Below are 23636 nucleotides of genomic sequence, written 5' to 3'. Positions count from 1 at the left end.
TAGTCCATCTGCAATCCTATCTCTTTCCACCCCGAGACCCTGTCCTATTCTCTTTCCTCTCACCTTGCCAGTTTCAGATTTTTATGCTGCTGGAAAGGAGGGGAGGGGAAAAAAAAAAAAAAAGGAAAAAAATCTGAAATAAGGGAGTTTAATCATTTTAGTTCTCACATCTATCTTAGCAAAGACGTGACCCTTCTCAGAACTATAGAAAAATTCCTGATGGTCCCACCTACAATGGACTTTGTTAATTCACTTAAGTGCAACCTGTCTGGAAACAGCTGCTGAGATCTTGAAACTATCTACCAAAATGTGTCACCTGCAACTTTTCAAAGATTTTCAACTTGACTGAAGTGAAATAGATTTGGAAAGAGATGGCAAAGATAGATCCCTGAGATAGTGAAATATTTCTCCTGTCAAATTTCAAAATTCTGCTCCAAAACCCTGGCACACAGAGCTTCCTCCAAGTAATATCAAGGGTTTCTGATGGGTGAGGGTTTTTTTGTTTTTCTATCCAGAGAAGATGGTTTTCTCCAATCTTATTTCAAAGGCAGCACAGAAACTAAGAAAATAAACCATGAAACCATAATAAACCAAATAAACCATATCATAACCATGAAAAGTTTTGCTCTCATTTGTTTTACTTTCTTCAGAGATAGGAGATATCTTTGTGAATGTGATTCATTTGTTCTTTTCATAAATTCAACCTGAAGCTCTTATACTGACTGCTGTATGGGTATGATAGAATCAGAAGGAAACTGAGTGGGCCATACAGAATGAAGAATAATAAAATGGTGAACAAAGCGTTAGCTGAAAGCAAAGTGAAATGTGAACCTTCTAGGCACTGTATCTTAAATACTTTATCTAAAAAAGACTAATCAAACATATATATTCCTGAAGATTTCAATGGTGATAGCAAGATTTTGTAAATGTTCTCAGTATTTTCATAGATATAATTCAATTTTTTTTAACAGCTAATTTTCCACAGTCAAACCACCAAAAAGTATTTGGGTATTCCCAACAGAAAAGCTGTCAAATGATGTGTTGAAAATTAGAACACAGCCTCCTGCACAAAAAAACAAAGCCCACATAAGGCAACAAAGCCACATGATTCAGTGATTTTTCATTTACTTAACAGCTAAAATACTTCCTTTAATTTTTTTTTTATTAAGACTTTAAAACTACTATGTCATTTGTCATGAGAAACCTTATATTTAAATAATTTGACTAGAATACCCAGCTTTCTCCCTGAAGCCCAACATCCCTATTCTCATTTAACAAGTCCCTCTAACTTAAAAATACTCCCAAGTCCACGTGTCCAGAAGTGGATTTACAGGCACACACTGCCCATAAAGGGAAGCCAGCACACTTATCTGGGTAGTCCAGCACAGCACCAAACTGAAATGGCACACAAAGCCTTCAAAACAAGAAAGTCCTCTCAACACACAGGTTGTGGAAGTAGCATGTCTTGATACAGAAATGCCCACATGCTTTTTACCACAACTAATATCTGTCACCAGTAACCCACTACTCACTGGGTATGGTTATATAGTCAATAGTACACAAACTAAAATGCTAGCCTATTAAAACAAAGATCACTATAGCAGGATAAAATAAGACTTAACAGTGAAGCACAGCAGCATGTGTTTTTATATTAAACGAGATAAAAATAATTCCGTGCAGTATTTAGGCCATCAGCAAAATAAGTGAAGGAAAAAATAGGGAAAAATAAAATCAAGGGAAACATCTGCAAGGACAATGAGAGGGCATAACAGCCATCACGAGGCTAATAAAGAAACACTCTTAGTCTAGGCTAACTTGGCTTTTTTGTTTATTTTTTTGGGATGGATTGGGGCTTTTTTGGTTTTCCATTTTTTCAACAGAACTGGTAAAAATACTTTGAGTGGGAGGTAAAGGAACTCACTAACAACATAGGACATGAATATTTTTTCTTCTTGAAATAAAAAAGAATCTGCACAAAACACATGAGGTATAAATGTAAAACTGAAATTTTGAGCACATATCAACTTGTAAAAATAAACATAAAAAAAGGCACTGATAATTTGAATTTAACAAAGCATAAGGCAAGCATCTATATAAACTGATATTCTTTTTTCAGATTACATAAGGATATTTCTGGTCTGAATTTCTTCATGTTTATCAACACCTAAAACCACATTCCAAACATTTCACTAAAAGGGGTGAATCTCAGATTTATCCCAGCTGAGAATTTCAGGGTTCTTTCAATGGGATTAGGCATAGTGATTTTTGCATGCAGATTTTGTTTTGTGAAAGTACATTTTTTACTTTATTTAACTCAGAGGAAGCTTTTTATTACACTTTTTTCTGCTTTTAGTGAAAAAGATGAAAATACTTCAGTAGCATATTTTCATCCACAACACACATGTGGGTAAGTGCAGTAGCTACTTCAAACATGTGGAACTAAACTGACTTATCTCTTCCTTATCCTTTCACTGATAAACTGGCTCCTTCAAACTGACAGTTTTACAGACATTTGCAAGAACATAAAAGAAAATGCAAATAGATCATCTGTCTAGCACCCTTACAGTGAAACCTTATTGTTTATTCAAGGTCCCCAAGGGTCTAAACAAATAGTGTCTCAAGCAATAAAATATTGTTTAAAAAATCCTTGTGCAAGATCCTCTTGCTCTTGCATGTACACTCACAAAGTACACTTGGCAATGCACAAGCAGTACATGATCATTTACTGTGTGAGGAGATGGAGATGAGGTATTAGAAAAAAAACAGAGTTGAATTAAATAACCATATCTCTTAATTTTGTACAACAGACCTATCTTACACCAGTGCCCTTGGTGGAAGAAGCATCCAGTAAAATAATAAGCTCATTCAAAAATACACTTCCGAGGCTGGAAGTGCACAATGCAAGACTACAATGAAAGGTTTTACAAGCTAATATAAGGGTTCTGTTACATAAACACATCTGTAGGCTAAAGCAAAACAGATTCCATGAAACAATGGTGAAAACTTCGCTTAAGAGAAGTGGCTTTAAAACAGTATTTATACTGACACAGTATCAAGCCATTCCATTGCATATCATCAGAATCTGAGATTTTTTTTAAGTGCCATTCTGCTATGGTAACTAGCCGTCAACTACTGTCACCATTAAGCTGGAATTCTCTTTGAAATAATTATTATAATCCAGTGAATTGCTTGAACAACCTCTGCACTGATGGTAACTCACTTCATGATCATTTTTCTTCCTTTAGCTTGTCGTCTGCTAATTTATTTTATTGCATGACTTCAAGTTCATCTTCACCTATGTATAAAAATCAATGAATACCATTCATCTTTGCAAAACAAGCCAACTGTCACAGAAAACTTACATTTTCCTAAGTATTCCACGAGGATTCAGCAGTCACAACTCCATTTTTATCTGCTGTTACTGCTTATCCCTGTTTTCTTCCAAACATTCACTTCCTTTTTCACCTCACTCTTTGACATAGCCTCGTTTACAACTTCACAGTTTGGGGAACAGCTTGCCCAGAGAAGGAAAAATCCTGTAACTAATTCTGTGTGGCTCAAAGGCAAAACAAATGAAACTCAAAGAATTTCAAGTAAGAAGGGGAGGAGGCAGGCAACAGAAACTGAGTGGAACTTCTCAGTGTTTTTCTACATTCAAAACATCAGTAAGGAAAAGAGACAATTCACCCCTGCTTCCCTCAGACTTTTCATATCCCCTCTTCATTAAAATTGTATTTGAACAACCATTTGGAAACTGAATAGTGAAAGCCTCAAGACTGCATTCTTTGGAGTGAAGCACTAATAAAACACACGTGAAATCCTTCAAGCACATAAACAGAGAAACTCAGAGAATCAGAGAAAACAGTGGGAGTACAAACTGCAAAATATTTTAAAAATTCTCACCACTTCAGAACATTGTGACTGTAATGGAAACATTTAAAAGGGAAACTAACTGACAAACAAAAATACAGGCATCCTGCTGGCATGTTCACAATAGCTTAGGCAGCTCTGCCAAATCTTGCCTGTACAAATATTAGTCTTGTCTTAGCAGTAGCCCTTCCTGAACACGGCATGTGTAAAACCTCTGTGTCACATCGCACATTCAGCCTGGGAGACAACCCAAGGAAGAAACAACTCCAGCAAATTCTCGCTTCTTACATTACTACTAGCAAAGATGTTCTTTCGTGCAACACCACTCTCTGTAGTAGACATCAAATGATTAGCTCAAAATGGGCCACCAGGTTTATCTTCTCCATTCATTTCCAAGATTACAGCAAACCAACAACCCAAATACCAGCCATCAGCAACAGACCCATGGGAAAGTTCGGACCACAAGAGCCACATCTGTGTTCAGGAAAGGCTTTTTGTGCTATGAAATATTCTGCAGATTGAATGAGTAAAGGCGAAGAAACTTCTGCAAAAAGCCAGAGTGTCTGAGGCCAAAACATACTGTCACCCTCTTTTAAAATATCAGGGGAACAGAGCAAGCTTGGATGGTTCTTTCCAACTTACCAACAGTGTATTTGGCCAGGATATGCCATAATCCGTGTGATATTGGAGTATCTTAAGCATCAACTATCTGAGATGCTCACAACCCTTGAGCTACAGACAAGAAGCAAACTTCAGAAGAAATTATTGGGAAGGTGCCTGATGAATTCTGAGCACACATAAATGGCAGTGGAAGCAATACATAGAGTGATATTTCAACACAAATCCTACCTTGACTGAGCAATTCTGACATCACATCTACAGGTGGAGGATGATCACACACCATATAACCCTTATTCCCAAACTGAGTTTGTGCACATGACTATTAGAACACTATCACCTGCTATCTAATCCTATTTAAATGTCTGCATAGCACTTACACCCCTGTTTTGGACTAAATCTCCTCAAGTCTTCATCATAAAGCATTATGTGTTCATTTATTTTATATGCTATATATTACATATATTTATATATATATAGTTATATTATATATGGTATCAATTTTTGAGGTGTATCAAACAAATGAATATAAAACTCATTAAAAAAAACCAGAAGATAGTTTTTTTTAATGTAGGAATAATGTTTAACAGCCTTCATATCAAACACGAAATAGCCCCAAATTTATATTCACTACATAAGCCCCTAATCTCAGCACTTTTTTTAAAAAAAGTTTTAATTTATTTCTTAATTACAGAAGCAGACTTATAATGACTGTTAACTAGAAAAATGAGAACAATGTACTGATTCTCTGCTGTATGAAAATAAAAATTAGTGAAAGAATAAGTGATTTGAACTCAGAGGAAAATTATATTTTTGCTTTATAGGAAGTTTGCTTATTACCACTTCCATCCTCTAATAAAAAATAGATTAAGACCTTACAGAGAATTTGATTTCAAACTTAAATGTGTGCAATTTACATGAGCAACATTGGAAGTATACCACTCCAACTCTGAAAAATTTTTCTTTCCATGCCATTATTTTACAGGAGAAAAGAGTCTCATGTTTTAATCTGTTTAAGGCATGATTTCATTTATCCCTTAACTTTTTCTTTTAATTAATTACATTGCCAGTCTAAACATGTCTATTTTTAATCCTGATTAGTTTCTTTTTATGCATATCAGTTCAGATTACACTTCCAATTTTTGCCAGAACTTCCAGACATGATGGAAGTCACACAGTTACAAACTACATTAGTATTGTTTATTGTCTGGATTTCTCATACATTCTACAGGCACAGAAGCACTTATTTTTTCTTCTATACGTTCCTAAAAGATTAACTAAATCTGAAATTCAATGTTCATCTGATTTTTTTTTTATTAAAAGCAAATACCTGTTTCAGAAATTGTAATAATTAAGCCCACAAATAAACTAGGTAAATAAGTCAGAAGTTAACAAAATAGCAATTATTTTAAACAATTTCAACGTAGGTGAGGTTTTACTATTTTTAAAACAGATTAGCTACTCAGAGCCAATCTTCCCCAAAGATTTGTGACATGTCAAAATACATCTAATTCTCCAACTTCAAATATTACTCCTACACCAATATAATGCTACTTCCTGCAGTTTTGGAGGCAAAATGGATTCTCCCTTTTCACAAAGAGTGAAATTATATATATATATATATATATATATATATATCATAGTATATTTCAATAGCTCTTCTTTTCCTTTATGGTAATGTCTGGAGTAAAACCTTTTTGATTTTACCTCAGAAATGGAATGGGCAGTTGAAGATGGGAACAAATACTTTCCAGACACACAAGTATGAGAGAACATGGTAACAGACTATTTTTTCCCCCCAGTCCTTGCAGTTTGGATAGAAGTTCATAAAATCAGGAAACAAGAAACTCAAACATTGCAAAAAACCACCAACAATCAGGCATATCTTGAGATTTCCTTAATTAAGATCTGAATCAATTCTAAGTCTTGAAGTCAAACTTCATGGGCACAAAGATCCTACACAGCTTTGTGATTCAGACATGGCTAAGTAGAAAAGCATGCCTTTGACACAGCATTTAAGGTTAAACATCATTTATCTCACACAGAACAACTGGAGAGACCGAGGGTTCAAAGGAACACTTGCTTATAAACAACCTACTCAATTTTGTCCCCACTGAAAAAACTGTCCAAAGCAATTAGTTTAGCATCAACACTGAATTTCACCTCAGGCTAAAGCTATTGGAAATACTTAGATGTAATTTCCAGTTCTACTTAGCACTAATATATGTACCCTTGGTCAAACACCCCAGAATTTATAAATAAACTTACACTTTACATTTTTAATCTATAATAAAAAATAATCTCTAGAATACACCATATTTATATTAAATACAAGTTAATATAGTATGACAACTTAATCAAAACAGTGAGAAACCTTAATTTAAGATAAATATTGCTCAGATATTTGCATTTTTTGCAAAATTGGGCATTTTCTCTAATACAGTACTACTTTTGTAATTTTTTCTTTATTTTATTAGTGTTCAGAGTGAATGGTGATATAAATAGAAGTGACTGAAGAAGTGCTGGTATTTAGGTTGTTTAATTTAACCCTTACTTACCAGGAGATTCTCCTGACAAATCTGGGGCTTGGGATGAATCTACAGAAGAAACCACACTGACAGCATTTGTAGGAGCACCAATAGCAGCTGTAGAAGATGAAATGCTTGATTTCTTCGTAGGTACAACAACACTCCTAGGTGAAGACAAAAAATTAGTAAATCATACAGTATGTGAAGGCTCACACTACTGTGATCCCTTTCTTATACATCTAGCACTTAAACTTGCATGTCCTGCAAAAGTTCCTTTGCTTCCCTACTTTTAATCATCTTTTAATCATCTTCCCTATTTCAATCATCTTTTGTAGGCCACTGTAACCTAAGGACACTTAACTTGTTGATGGTACAATTTTTAATGCTATACTTTAATATCTCATCCACTTCCACAGAAACCCCTAACTAAAAGCACAAACTTAGAAGTTCACCAGGAAAAGGGTTTCACAACAAGGCTTTTCTTTGCACCTTAAGCTTCCCCAAGATTTGTTTTTAAACGTCAGGCAACTATTTACAAAAGATGTTGCAGTATTCAGTGTGAATTATCAGTGCTGAAGGATGCATTGACATACATCCAGGTATTCTAATGCAGAAGACTAATTGAAGAAGGATTTACCATAGCTAAAAACATCCTAACACATCTGCGTGCACATACAAACGTTCACATCTTAAAACTACAGCTAAGGCATGAATTTAAGTATATCTTGCCAATCAAGTTTTATTTACGTAACAAATCAAAACATTCCTTGGAGTTAAGAGAGAATCTCCATCTTTTATACAAGCTAAATGTCAGGCCTTATAGTCAGAATTAAAGACTACATCAGAGGAAAAGATGTGACAAGTTAGGCACGGCAATTTATCTGACATGTTACAAAGACATGTATTTATGCTATACCAATTTCAATTAAATTGTAGTACTTCATTCCAAATACCTAAAAGGCCTTGTTAAACATACATTAAAGGCGTTTTTAATTGCAAGTTAGCTCCATAAACATGCAAAACCCCAGCTAATGAGGTAAAGAGTACAGCTGATATATAATGTACTCCCACTGCAGCGCTTACTTTTAATTACCTGGTGTTAACCATAAGCCGAAAATCTTCAACATTCAATTTATTTAATCACATCTTTTGTTGACAGTAATACAACTACACACTGAAAGTATTCCCTTAATAGCTTTAAAATATTAATTTTCTAAACAAAGTAACTCAGAAACTTGACCTAAATTCAGGTGTGAGAACAACCTAAGTTCTTTCAAATATTTCTAAAACAGTTCCTGCTGGAATGGGAAAAGAAGGAATGTATTTGACTCCCTACTTCAGTCACAGGATGTTAAAGGATGTCACAGAAGCTACCACACTACTGATTAAATCACCTCTCCTCAATGGCCAGAGTAGGCAGGCACCATATTTGGAGGCAGCACATGTCATATCATTATAAGGGTGACTGCTAATGTTAACTAGTCACTAAAAAAATAGAAGCAACAACACCTGAGTCCCAGGTCAAGATATTGTGCCTAAACCATGAATTTTGCTCATATGCTCATGTTTGTTTCCCTGAAACATGAACAATAGACTAAGAAATAAGTCATCTATTTAGAGCATTTTTTAAATTATTGTCACATTACCAATTAATTTTTCACCACCCAGGTATAAGAACGGGATCTCTCAAGATTCTGTGACATTCACTACCTGGAAATTGTTCCTACTATTCTATAACATACATTCAAACACCTGAAAGGGGTTAGGATGTGAATACAAGTTTACAGAGTACAAATGCATCCACACACAGTAAACTTTGGGACATTTCTCCAACCTTCATAATACAGCACTGAAGCCCAGACATATTCCTTCAGAGAGTTTAAGTCCTTTTACTGTATAGATATCCAACTCAAGAAATACTAATCAATAATATTACACCCAAAAATGTATAACTTCTCATTATAAATATGTGTCTATTCAGGTGGACTCCATAAGACCTCACTGCCTGATCTGGAAAAATTTCTTTGCACACCCACTAAGTTACAGAAATAATCATCCATTTGCTGCTATTTACTAATAGACACAATTATACTGGATATAATATACTGGATTAAGGAGTATGTTTAGTGACAAATTTCAGTGCACATGTAGATGGAAGTTGTGCACACATAGGTTGTGTCTGCTCTAAAGCATATAATTCACATAAATAATTTTAAATTAGGAAACATCAAATTACCTTGAAGGTAAAAACAAGTCCTTTAGAGAAGTTTTCTATTTCCAGGGCTAATAGTCAATCAGAATTCTCTCAAAACATCAAATCAGAATGCATGTGCCCTCTGAATGCCTAAGAATGTTCTGGTTTTACTCTCTGACTCTAGATGAACTACAAAACAGGTGGTATTTAAGTCACAAAGAATAAAAAAGGCATGGCCAGAACTACACCTTAAAAAATAAAATACATACATGGCAGAATTATGACTGAATTTAGTATCAGAAAAGACTACTTTCAGATGCAAATCATGAAATGAACATGCTTGGAAGGATTGAAGAGGAATTTTAGAAGAGAAGTAAGCTTTAGCATTACTAAAAGCATCTCCTCACAGGGCAAGTGGCAGCTCTGGATCTGTATGGGAGCAGATGTGTGGAGCGAGGATGGCTGTGTGCAAACAGAGCTGTTACCTCAACAGTGCTCATCTGCAGCCAGCAATAAGGGCAGGCAAAAGAAATCCCAGTTCCAATGGCCTTCTGGTACAACACCATAGATTATCATTCCTTCCTGTAAGCTCCTACTGACCTTCAGTGTGCTTAACAGGGGCTGCACTGAAGGAGTATTTTCAGCAAATTGGCAGACCTCTCTACAGCTACCCAAGGAGAGGTGCATTCAAGGAATTAAGACTGTTTTGGGGTTTCTCCCTCTGGGCTGCAACAGACAGCACTAAATGACCAGAACAGTCCCTTCTGCCTTTTCAGATCTTTTGTATACCTCCTCACCTTCAAATCTGTACGAGTTTGAGAATACATGTATAGCTGCTACTCTAATCTTCAGTAACTTACTTTCCATGAAGCATATGAAACAGGGAACTATATTCTAACACTTACTTCCAGTATAATTTTCAGCATCCAGCAATGGCATTCACTACAAGGAAGATACTCAGATTACCAGCACCAGAAATCTGGCACTTATTCTATTCACAGCTGCAAAGTAGAGCTGCTACTTGTATTTTTTTTTTTTTTAATTGCCCAACATCTTTCCTTTTGCATTGATTCAAGGAATAAAAATTAATAACTACAGTTTTCAGACTCTGAAATACAAGAAAACATGCTACCTTATAAACAGGACACAGGAAACTGCCTGAGTATTCCAGAGTCATCACATGCTTCAAACAAGAGACAACAACTCTCACAAACTTTTCTGAGAGATATACATTGTTTACTATATCCCACTGAAACAGAAGCTTTTAGCTAAAGAATAAGACTTCAACAAATCCACTTCATAAATTCAACAACAAAAATGTCCTGTTGGTCCTTGGACCCTAGTAAGAAAAGAGAGTTTTTGAACATCTCACCATAGAGCTCAGACTATTTCCAAACAGAATTTATTTTAGATAGTTATCTGGAACATTCAACTGAAATTATTGCTATTTTTGAGCAAAAATAAAATAAACAGTATTTCTGGTGAAGAAAGAAGGTCCCTCCCAAGAGCTGTGTCAATCTGATGCACACAGCCAAAAGAAGTGCTGGATATTGTTGGATATTGCTCGATATTTTGTTGGATATTAGAAAAGCGTGATGCAAAAAAAACCAAATTGTGAATGTTCCTGGTCTTCTGGTCAGTTGCCACAGCCTTTTGATGTAAAAAAATCCTTAAAGTAGTTCAAGAAAAACAAACCAAAACACCCAAGTATCCTGACATACTGACTTTCTAGCTGTGGACTGCTGCAGTATTGGTAATGTCAAATTTATTGCCATGGATGTCTTCTCTTTCAACAGGATAACCAACCAATGGTATAGCTGCAGGACTTGTTTCAGGAGTTTCCACTTCCAGACCTTCTTCAAAGGTATGAAAGTACAGCTCAGCAATCACATACAGATGTTCACATTTGCCACATACTGGAAAAGCAAACTAAGATTTTTGAAGCATAAACATCGGTCATGCTTCTTTATTTACATTCTGAAATTCCTACGTTTTTCCTTCCTTGGGTAGAAAAATGATATCTTCTTTGAATATTTAGGTGGAATTGCAAATGTGTTCCAAAGAAATATTTTTTCATTATCTACCAATGTTCCTTTGTGTTCTTCTTTTGAAAGATTATTTAAATGCTAATATAAGAAAAATGAACACAACTGGCATAAAGAACGTGAGATGGGAAAATTGAGTTTAAATATTGTAGCAAATAAACTACGTAGAAAATATGAAATGTTCAGCGGATTATTAAATCAAGTAAATTTGTCAGAACTGTCTTAAAAATTAATGTGCTTTCAACTTCCCTTAAATAATAGGGCACTTGCTTTTAAAGAGTACACAGATAAGACAGGCCCTTTTCTGTAGCTAAACTGATAAGTGTTTTTCTGAAAAAGTTAAGTGTTGCTACACATAAGAATAAAATATTCATCAACAAGCTATTTTCTATTTCCTCAGATCTACAAAAATAACGTATTTTACAAAACATTTGTAATCATTAATTTTATCAGAACACATATAAAGCAAGCTCACACAGGAGAAAAGACGCATCATGTGGAAAAAAGAGCAACAATGTATTTTACTCCTTAACATTCACATCAATTACATTATATTTCTGGGTTACATTTGTACATTAAAACATTCATTATAATAGGTTTCAGCTACAGGATAAATAAAATAAAAACTGCACAAATACGCTTAAGGTCCCTTTCAAGGAGACCTCAAGCACCACAGTAAGAACACTTTAGCTGCCTCATTTACATGACTATATTAGATGCTTGCCTGTTTTCATTTAAAATGAAAACTTTAAGGTTTAAAATAAGAATTTACAGCAGGGGAACTGACAAACATAGGCCAGGCATAGTGAGAACCAGCCACCATAAATACATCTTAGCCAGAAGGTCAGTGTGTTATTAGTCCCAATTATGCTGAAGTGTAAGAAGTCTTCGTGTTGCAGACAATTATTCACTGCTGAATGAGCACAGACCACTGAGCTGAACACTGACTTCCATCACAGACAAAGGCTTACGCAATAATGATCTATTCTGACAAATTCCATACGGATTTACTTATTGAACCCTTCCCTGGTTTCAGTTCACTGATTCTTCCATTTCAATATAAAGACAGAAAATATCTGCATCTCCTAAAATTTTGGTGTTTTTCCAAATATTTACTTTTCATTAAGTTGTGAAGTCCCCATTTCATTTTAAATATATTTCAAGTTACAAATTTTCCTTGGGTGCAAGTCAAATATTCTTAATACAACATGAGGCAGCCCAAACTGATGACCTCACTGTAATTTAAAATATGAGCTCTGATTCCTCTTGACATACAAGAATTTATACAGATTTAATTCTTAGCTTTTATTTTTAGCACTGAAAAGCAATGCAGGTGACAATTTGTCTGTACCCCGACAGGGTAATGGTTTTAATTCAAAACCAAATGAAAATAGCCTTGTTCCAGGCTACCAAAACGATGTCCACTGGAAGACTCCTGTGCAAGGAGCAAAAGACCAATAAAGAGGATCAGAGACTTATTTTTGCCTCTATTTTGTGAGACAGGAAAGCAGTCTGCCATGTCAGCATCCTTCTATGGGCTCTGCTGTCTGTGGATAATACCCATTCTCTTATGTCTCCCTTGGAATATCCAAGGAGAAAGGAAGAATAAGAGGCTCTCAAAACCATGGGAGATCAGAGGATGTGGGGAGGGGAAGAGAAGATATGATAGAAAGAATACAATAAATTTTGCAAGAGAACTTTAAAATCAGCTTGGCAGGGAGAAGACTTCAAATGGTTTGCCTCTTTGGTCCCTGCAGAATGCAAATTGTTGGTCTGCTGAAAGAGCTGACCTTTCCATCACAGCACAAGTGCCTTTATCTAAAGATTTGCCATTCTCATATTCTGTCTCCATCTACACCTGGCAGATTTAATCTTGTCAACAAATAGTTTATTCTTTTTGCATTTGAGGCCCAAATCAATGAAGTCTAAGATATATCCATTCCATATAAAAAGGGACTTGGATGAAATTTAACTGAAATTACCACAACCAACCACTACGAAGGCATATGCACACCACTGACAAATGAGTAAACACAGGCTGAGCCAAACTAAGCAACTTACAGATGATGTTCCAAAAACAAACAAGCTTATTAACATATCTGTTCTGCAAGTTACAGCACAGCTGCAGATTTAAGCTCTATGGTACAAGATCATGATTTAAGAGCCTATATTCCTCTGAACCCTCAGCATCAGTTTCCCATAATGACATCGTTATTGAATGCTTCCACATAGAGCAGCAGAAGCCAGGAGAGACCAAGGTTTTATTTTAAAGTGTACAGTAAAAATGGCAAGTGATAGGTTATGGGTTTTATTAGACTAACTGAAGAGAAATCTCTCTTTTTATCCCAAGCTTTGGTTATTTTTATTTCCATTTTATTTGAATTTGCTTGCATTAGTCCCCTCCTCTTTTCTTATACAATTACTATGAAATAAGAAAACTGCTGGTTTAGGACACACTGAAATCAGAACATTAATTCATGTCCCTGTGGATCTTGGGAAAAAGCCAATGCAAGTCTTGAAATTTATCATGATAAACTCCTGGCACCCACTAATCACAAGACTGTATCTTCCCATAAGATAAGGGGTGGATTTTTGGCATGGGAATGAACACATACACCTAGCTGTTTGCAAAGGCTTGCAACCTGGCAGCCCTTCAGTAAGGTTTCACTCACATAGCTGTTACTGTATACTCTCCAGCTATGGCTGGGAAGTTGATAATCCTTAAGATATGAGGAGAGTTTTGATTTCTGACACAGCATTCCTGAGATAAATGCAGGATCAGAGAGATGCTTTGAAATTCCCAGAGATACCCCACTGGTAAACTGCTACATGGGAACAACGTTTAACAAAGTGCCTTTAAAAAGAAGGAAAAAAAAAAAAAAACCTCACAGAATTTGTGTTTGCCTTCAAACAATATATTAAATGTAAACCAGACACAGAAGAGACCATCCCTGAATCTGTTTTCCCCAAGAAAAATTTCACAACAAAACTTATTATTTTTGCCTACCACAGAGATGACATCTATTATTTCCAACTCTATTCCTGTTTCTTATAAAAAGTATGAGTTGTTTTTTTATCACTGGCACAATTCCTTCCTGCTATGGTAACTACATGTCATTTCAGAGTATAAACTTGTATTTTAAAAAGTCTCACTACATAAAGATACAGCCACCTTCAAGCGGCCATGAAACTTGCCTGTCCATTTAACTTTTAATGTTTCACAGAGTTATTTTCTCATTTTAACTTTAGCTAGTCAGCAACATGCTTTATCATATATCAACATATTTACCATATGAGGGACTTTGTAACTATCCAGGAAAAAGAACACAGAACTGCAAGTGCCAGAAGGGTTGCTATCAATGCCCAGTATTTCATTGGTGTACATGTTATCAAATTTAATTGCATAGCTTCCTCTGATAAGGTTTTGTGGGTGTAATCTACCTATGTCAGCCATCAGGGCTGCAATTATTTCCTGTCTAGTTAACCTCCTATATACCAATTCAAATCAGCACAAGGACCACAAACCTTTCGTGTCCACAATAGCTAAAAAATAATTCATAAATGCAATAGTCACTTCTGTACCAGATCTCCAGACAAATGTTATTTGTGTGGCTGAAACCATGCAGCAATGAATACTAAGAATTTAATGAGAAAAAAGCACTACTCACAGACTACAACATTATGCTTTTTTGACATCAACTGCCCATTACAGCAAAGATCAATGAGAGGCCTCAAAGGGAAAGTGCCAAAAGCACTTGGGCAGCAGCAGGGAAAGAGGTGTGGCAGGTTCTAACTCAGTGTCCCTCTCCTACCAATTCCCCCTCTGCCTCCATCATCCTCCTGCTCGCAGAACAAGTCTTCCTGTTCAGCATCACAAATAGAACACAGTATTTACTTTGAGACAAGAGCAAGGGGCACTGGCATACCCCATCTGTCTGTGTCTCATCTGGCCAGACACCACTGTCTCTTCCCCCAGCAGTGATAGGGCAGCGTGAGAGGAACAGAGAGGCTGTGACAGCTGCACCCACACCCCTGGCACCACTGCACTCCTCTCATGGGGCAGCTGCTATTTTGAACAGGGCAGCCACAGACTGCAAAGCCATCAGAGCCAGAGGAGGGTCGGGAATCAGCAGAAGATCAGATACTGGTATGGTAACAAGGGATCTCCTTACACAAGACTGACTGCAGCATTTCTGGAAATAACTAAGGCTTTCCTAGAGGCAGGAATGCAAGTGTTAGACGATTCTTTCTTTTCTTTTTTGTTTTCTTTGCAGTTGTTGGGAATCCTGAAGAGGTATAAGGCACTAAGTCTAGAAAAAGTTTGGCTTGCTATGCTTGGGAAAAGATAAGGAGCTAATGAGACTGAGACACAAGGGACACAAATTATTATCAGGAAAGAGTCACTTCATTCTAAAAAGAAAGAAATCAAGAATTCTCCTTTTTGAATTCACTGCAGCATTTGAGTATTAAGAAATGCAGAAATTTATGACAATGAAACAGAAAGCTGTTACAACAGAGTAAATCTAACAGCTTAGGGATAATGTCTACCAAAAGAATAATGAGAAAAGTTAAAGTAGGCCTTTGGCATCAGAAGGCAGAACACACATCTATTTTCCAAATGAATATGGGAATACTCTCTAGGTAGAAGGGCACCTAGATGATTACTCTATTGTTTTTAAACCATTTGTAACTATTAGTAAGCCAGTATTCTTTTGCAGGCCCACAATAAGAGAGACTAGATACAACTCTGTGATGAATATACCTCCTAATCTACGTATCATTATTTCAAGTTATTTAATGTCTGTTTTGTTTCTTGAGTTCTTTAAAGCCAACTTAATATGCAGTCCTCATCTGCCAGTGCTACATTTAGTAATTCTGGTGAAGTGTGGGGTTTTCCTGTTGTTTACAAATACCTTAAGTAAAACCAAATTTTTAATTATTTCAGATGTTACATTACCTGTCAAAGGAATGGAACTGCACAGGCTGCTCAGCAGCTCCGTCACCAAGAACTCCAAGGAAGGTTGGTGGCAGAAGAGCAGCATCCACTGCAGTCCCATCAGCTGGTGTGCTCACCAGGCTTCTCAAGATGTCCTTCACATTGACATTTTTTGCAGCAGGCACAGAAGCCACAGATTTACTCTCTTCAGTTCCTGTCTCACTTCCGCTCTCCTGAGATTTATTGACTTCTAACGAGAGCGTGCACAGGACTTCACTGACTGCATCTGGGCCTGCACTGACACTCAGAGGTCCTGCTTCAGCAGCACCACCTGAACAGTTTGTTTGTGCTGGAGCTGCTTCCTCCCCAAGACCAGAATCCCTTCTCTGCATAGATGCTGTACTTTCTGAATCTTCAGTAGAGGCTGAAGCACCAAGAGCAACAGATGGGCTTTCCACGACTGTTCATGCCAAAAGACCAGAAAACACATTTTACGGTCATTATTAACAGAGAAATATTCACAACATTGGTCCTAAAGAAGATTTCTACAGTATTTTAAGCCACATTATCTCATTTGGCAAATTAATTAATAGTTCACCTGCAGCAGGAGTCTCATTATTTTCATTTTCCGATTCCTTGAGTGACTGGCTTTGGTTTGGTGGTCGTCTTTCATTCTGGGGTTCCAGTATATCTCTGTATTTCGAAACCATGAGCACAGAAATAAAATATACAACAGCCAAAGCCAAAAACTGAGCCTGTTTACTATCTTCCTGTAAAAAACAGACACACAGATTTTTCCATTACAATTTCAGCAGTATGTTTATTTTTCTGTGAAGCATGCCCAGCACTACCATAAACAGACCAAGAGGAAGCTGACATGTCAGCAATGGAAGAACAATATTCTCTAGTCACAGTTTGTCTCAGCTATAAAGCTAAGGAATACAACACTTGTTGTATTCAAGTGGTACTAATCCTTACATTTTTCATTCAAATGACAACTTTGGCTAAGGTTGTGTGTTTTGACTTCATATTTCAAATTAGTGTAGGGTCTAGGTCCCCTTTACTCATGGGTGTTTCTTCTGTTACATTTCCTCAAAAATGCCAAGATATTAACAGCATTTGCAAAGCAAGCATATTCTACATGACTGGAACATATTAATGAAGGAAAAGGAGCAAATTCCAGAACAAGTGTTAAGGTTTTGTTTCATTATCAAATAGTCCATATGGATGCAATCTACTATGTACAATTTAAACAAGAATTGACCAATATGCATTTGCATTACAGCTATAACTTTATGAAGAGATTTTAAGAAAACCTTGAAAACAAATCTTAATATGAATTATGCCAGGTTCCTCCCCAGAGAATCAGTCACTCCTAGTGAAACAGGGAAAAGTGGACATAGAGCTTTAGCCTAAGCCTGTCCTTTTTGACTACCAAAGGAAAAAAGCTTCATGCACTTTTGGGTCACAGGAGAATGAAGTATTTGGATCCTCACTGACTCATCCGTAATAAATGAGAGTTTGGAGTTTTTTACCCCTCATTCACATCAGGGCTCAGGTAACATTCAATTTTTTCCTCAGCAGTTCAAGAAGCTAAGTTACACTATCAAGCTCATTCTATCATGATTGTAGTGCCGATCAAAGCTCCCTATTCCTTGAAGAGCTCTTTAATCAGTTATTCTGGGAGATGTTTACAAGAAGCTTTCTATTAAGAACAGGTAACATAGGTTGATCCTATCTGTTGCACTGAAAAAACAACCTATCTTCCCCTTCTATCTTCCCCTTGGCCTGACCCAAAACCTTAACTTTCATAGAATAATCACAGAGTGAGATTGAGGAAGCCACCTACAATGGTAAGAATTATAAAGAATTTTCTTCCTAGATGACAACTAAGATGGTTTCTAACTCTACTTAATAAAGTGGTGATTCAGTGAATTAGAACCAACTCTTCCTTATTTTTTCAGCTGTGTTTGAAGAACTGCTTGAAAAAAAGCTCATGTGTCACTGTAAGTACTGCTACTGGTGGGGTAAGTGGATTCCATCAGAGTTCCTGCTGTAGAACTAACTCATAGATTCAAATTATGTCACTCCTAGTTCTAAGTGCTGAATATAATGTAAGAAATTGCATGCAAATAAAACATTTAGATGCAAGTGTAAACAGCTCACACAAAAACTATTCCCAAGCAGATCTTTCTAAATCTACTTTTCCCTCATAGCTCCACACCTCAGCCAAAAAGCAGAGCTATTGCATCATTTTATATTTATTGTGAAACAGAGAGCCTGATGGATTAGATATGCAAAAAAAGCAGAGGTTGTGGGTGGGTGTTGTTTTGGTGGTTTGAAAGAAAAAAGTTTACAAAATGTGCTTGAAGAAATCATTAGGATTACTTTCATTGCCACCAGTATAATAGAGGCACTTCCTGTTACTCTCTTCACACTGATATTAAGTAGCGGTTGAAAGAAGCTTGCTTCAATCAATGATTACAGTAAAAATAAAACTCAAAATCCTTCACTTTTCTGGACATTATACTTGCTAAAGAGTCTAATAATTGTAAACCAAGTTGTGGTGTCCAGGCTTGTGGCCACCAATGAATCACAGCCATTATAGCTGCAGTATTTGCTTACAGAGGGGTTTTTTACAAGCAATCAATCTCAGTTTCCTCAATATCAGCTATAAAGTTGCTGACACAGGGCAAAGATATTTTTATTCAATCCAAGACTAAAAAACATGTGCATATTTACATCACCTGCACACAAACTGGTTCCTCTGAGGGGAAGTAAAGGAATTAGAGATGACCTCTAATTTCTAATTAGCTAGAAGAATGTGACTTTTTCAAAACATACAAACATGTTTATGATACATAAACATAAACACGTACGTTGTCTATGTACACATTTGTACTAAACACAACATAATTAATATACAACAGGCAGAAATCAATACTTAAGAACACAAAGAGCCAGACCAGGAGACAGTTGGGTTTCACCTCTCCCTCTTTCCAACCCCAAACGCTACAACAGCTGCAGAGTATTATGAGTTCCTAATTACTGCAAGCAGTATTCCCTTTTTGTACATCCAATTTAGCCAAACTCTGTAACACAGAGGAAGCATTCAGCAAACAGATACAAGCAGAATGCAAAGAAAAGGACTTTATTTACTTACTATATCTCTGAACACTACTGCTCGGAGGCGATTAATATCCATATCCTGCAGAAGTCTGTCATGGTCCCTTATTGGAGAAATGCCACCAGTCACAATGTCCACTGGACTCTATTAAAAAAACCCAATTGTTTAAGATCCCATTTTTAAAAAAACATTCTACCAAGAATCATTAAGTGTGTACAATAACCCACTGCACATGGTATTGTCATAACTAGAGCAGAAAGGCCAGATGTGCATTTCATCTTTAAAGGAGAAAAAATCTGGACATTTCTTGCAACAGACTTAATTCCCAGCATTTGTGCCACCCCACTTCAGGTGTGTTAAAGTATCAGTGGTGCAGGTACAAATTTTAAAACTCATCCCTCTGAACACAGTAATCATTGTTAACTTAGGTGTTTCTGAATGTGGTCTTTAACTTGCCTTTGCTGCAGATTTTCCTGATCCTACAAAGCCTTGCACTGCTTTTTTATTCTTGCCAGTGTCTCCAATAGGCTTTATCTGTGCATGCTGCTGACACTCCAAGCAATTTCTTACTGCTATTGCACACACTTGAGGGGAAAAGAAAGAATGAAGAGTTATTCTGAGAAATAGTATTGTTCTTTAGTCCCTGACAGAAATGCATAATACAATTCTGTTTACCACTTAAAATTAAATAGTTTATGCACATTAGTGAAATACTTTGTTTCCTTAAGTTTTAGACAGTTGCAAAACAATGCTCAAAATTCTTTAATCATTTATAACTAATAATAAATGCTAAACTATTAGAACATATATGCTGTTTCTAATGGATACTTCAAAGTGAGTGAGCATCCCTCAGTGGAATTTTACCATGCATACAACCACGGGGTGGCTAGGGTGAAGACAGTTAAATTTCACAAACTAGCAATGGAGAAGACAAGTGATACACCAGTGAAACAATGGCAACGTTTGCTTCACAATACTCTGTTACTCTTGGGCTAAAAGTTCTGAAGTTACACAACTTTTTACTTTTTTTTTTTTTTTTTTTAGCTGCACATTTGTGCCCTATTTCATCTTCTAATATGTATTTTCAAAGGAAAAAAGAACTACCCCACCTCTATACCTGTTTGCATCCCATAAATCTTGTTCTACCTGCACAAAGTTTTAATTGCCTAGAAAGGGAGAGGAAGGCTAGTTACTGTTGAGGCTCTGAGCTGCTCTGGCACTCATGCAAATTAAACTTTTCATTAAAAAAAGTCTTACAGCATGCAACAAAGCATGAGTTCTCTCCTCCTATATTAACAACCTGGACCCTGCTATGATCTCATATATCCTCATTTTCAGAATATCTGTTACTTTTTTAGGTAACTGACCATTTTCTTTCAATCCAATTTGAAGCAAACATACAGTAATAATTGGATACAATTACTGCCCACTTTGAACCCTCCAGAAATTCATACTTCTAGTTTTCACCATACCTTCAAGTGTTAAACCTCTTATCTAAGTATTGCAAAGGTTCCTTTTTATATATAGTACAAGATTACTTGTCTTAAGGCTGCTATATTCCCATCCTTAATTATCTGAGGAACTTTGGCAAAAGAAATATCCTCACAGATAAAATCAAAACAGGCTACCAAACTTAATTTATATTATTTAAACTTCTAGAGAGGAATATATATATATATTTATATGCATTGCAGAATACAATAAAACTGTAAAAGATCTTAATGTTTGACTACATTTAGACTTGATTTAACAAAACAATGGACAGGGAAAAAAAACAAAACTAACAGCTAACTATTTGGTAACTGCAAGCTCCTATGCTCATTAAATGGTGTTCATTTGCTTACCCAGACGAAGACATTGTCGCAGAATTCCTCCAGATGACATATTTTTCTCAGACTCAATTTCAGTGAAACCAAGAGAGCTTGCAAAAATTAGCACATCCACAAGGTTGATTAATCTCTGGAGAAATGTTAAAGATGATTCTACTGAAAGTCCTTGAGTTGGCTCAATATTCTCCAATTCATGCTAGACAGAGAAAAATTGAAAGCAACATTTACTTATTCACAAAGATAATATTCCTGCATGCTAAATGAAGAAAAATGTGCGTTGGAAGTCACTATCAGTCACATTCAAAACTAGTAATTACTCATATTCTAGGAACAATCATTAGTATTGGGATTTAATCCCATTCAAGACCACTGAGGGGCAACAAAGGTAGGAAACTTTATTTTATGTTTTCAGGTAAAGAAGGCAAGCGCCCAATTTATCTTAGAGAAAGCGTGGAGGCAGCAAAGGGAGGAAAGAGATGCCTGTGGAAACACCCCATATGCATTTCCCATTTCCCAAAAGAACAGGAATAATAAATAATACACTCCATAAAGAAAGGCATCCTCCCACAAGTGAGGAATTTTCTAATAAAAATGGAATTTCTTACAGTAGCAGATGTGGCAGCAGAAAGCAATGGCAAGATACCACCACAGGCCATGATCATGTTGTCCATCACTTGAGAGATGAGATGGATTGTGTTGTGCACAAACACCACATTGTCACTGCTATTCACAAAATCCATCACAGTTTTTGTAGAATGGCTGTTCAAAAATTTTTAAAAAAAAAGACATTAAGAATAGAGCTTTATTTTGAGGGTATTTTAACATATTTCTGTTTTTGCGAAACTAAAACCAGACACTTAGCCATGAGGCAGCAAATAATTCATGACTGTAAGGGTCAATTGATATATCTCAATCTAAACCTAAAACTACGTTTCCTTTTGTTCATAAACTGCTCAAGATCACAGGTAGCTAAAAACACCAAGATGATTGCTAATTCTCATTTGTATAAAGATACATTATAGGCTGCTCTATGACTGCTTGCTAGCAAAAGTCACTGTATCAGGAAAGAGAATGAAGTCTCCTGGAACAGTGAACTAGATTTGAACTTAAATCTTTGGAAAACTAAAGCAAATACTAAGGATTTCTCAGAGAAATTAAAAGTCAACAAAGGTCAAAAACTTTCCAAAACAGAGGCTAAGATAGAAATATATTTTAGCTATATCTGATGATGTTCTGATAGGTTAACTTAAACATATTGAAAAATTACAATCAGACAAAAATTCACCTCAATTTAAATTGTTTGAATCATTTAACTATTCTATTTCTTTATCCTGACATTTTTTATCAGGTCAGTACAGCTATATAGTTCAGTTTAAATTTGACACTCACTACTACAAGCTAACAATGGACACCCCTCTTATTTCAGTTACAAAGCCTTAAAAATCAGTCGCACAATTAATGCTGTTTTTGAAGATCTTCATGATTACATTCCAGATCCCTGTTAGAAGTCAATCTGCAAATTAACATCTCAGGTTTCACAGAACCCTATCAAAGCAGCAACTCAATGTGTGTAAATGCAGAAGCAAGAAATACTATTTTGTATATATTCTCTATCTTTCTTATCCACATTTGGATAAGAACAGAAGACACAGGCCTTTAAATACATTAAATATACTTAAATATAGTTAGGAAAACTATAATCTAGACTGCCACTGACTTACATGTAGCCAGGATTTCAGTCCTAATCTGTGGGCAGGCTCTGAACCAATACACATTTATGTCTGTAAAGAGTCTTTAAAAAAATAATCTGAGAATAATTTGGTGTAGGTCACAAAATAAGTCAGGCTACTGAATAACGAGTAAAATACCAGATGTCCCTGAGTCTAAGTCAATGAGCCTCTTATAACTGAACACAGTCTGGATCATTCCACATAAAGCACAGGATGTACCTTCTCCACATCTGAATATCTGTTTCTATGGAGAAGAGCAGGTCTGTGAGCAGGCGCTGGTGCATCAGTGACCACTTGAACTCGGGAATACGGAACACACCTGACCTCATGTCCCTCCTCTGCCCATCCGATGGAGCAGCCAGCTCCTGTCCTGAGGAAACCTGCTGTCTTGAGGGCTGAATGCACAGTTTGCAGACAAAAAAGAAAACAAAACACAAAACCCATATTCTGGTTATTAGTTCCCATGGTACTGAAATGCATTTAACAGACTTGAGATTTTAGATATCCAGCAAGTCCAGACTGTGTACGTGGTTCCAAACAAAGCTAAAACTATTACACAAATGCTATTTCATGGATATACCAAAACTACAAACTAGGCTACAGCTGCACTACCACACCTGCCAGTCTAGGTATTCACAAACAGCCACCCAACCTTACCAGGGGGGTAGAATATGTTGCTGTAGAAAATGGTTTTCCTCCTTTAAGGAAGAATGGTGCAGACTGAAGAGCATCCATTAGGAGGTATCTCTGCAGAAGGGA

The 23636-nt window shown here is 36.3% G+C and overlaps 1 protein-coding gene across 5 annotated transcripts in view; it reads right to left on the bottom strand.

Annotated features, from left to right (window-relative positions):
- The window catches only part of LRBA (LPS responsive beige-like anchor protein), a 367896-nt gene that overhangs the window by 273572 nt on the left and 70688 nt on the right, over positions 1–23636 (bottom strand). For 4 of the 5 annotated variants that reach the window (XM_033513748.1, XM_015624023.2, XM_015624025.2 and 1 more), the window contains 8 exons: positions 23097–23272; positions 21753–21906; positions 21163–21343; positions 19775–19902; positions 19355–19462; positions 16790–16961; positions 16213–16651; positions 7047–7180 (listed from right to left, as the gene is read on the bottom strand). In XM_033513748.1, coding sequence (XP_033369639.1) covers positions 7047–7180; positions 16213–16651; positions 16790–16961; positions 19355–19462; positions 19775–19902; positions 21163–21343; positions 21753–21906; positions 23097–23272 — 1492 coding nt within the window. Of the gene's footprint in view, positions 1–7046; positions 7181–16212; positions 16652–16789; positions 16962–19354; positions 19463–19774; positions 19903–20427; positions 20443–21162; positions 21344–21752; positions 21907–23096; positions 23273–23636 lie in introns of those variants that run through there. The other variant, XM_033513749.1, reaches the window with a different exon arrangement.

Source organism: Parus major, chromosome 4, assembly GCF_001522545.3.
Source record: "Parus major isolate Abel chromosome 4, Parus_major1.1, whole genome shotgun sequence".
NCBI classification, from domain to species: domain Eukaryota; kingdom Metazoa; phylum Chordata; class Aves; order Passeriformes; family Paridae; genus Parus; species Parus major.
The sequence above is the reverse complement of the archived record's forward strand: the minus strand, read 5'-3'. Positions and strand labels throughout refer to the sequence as shown.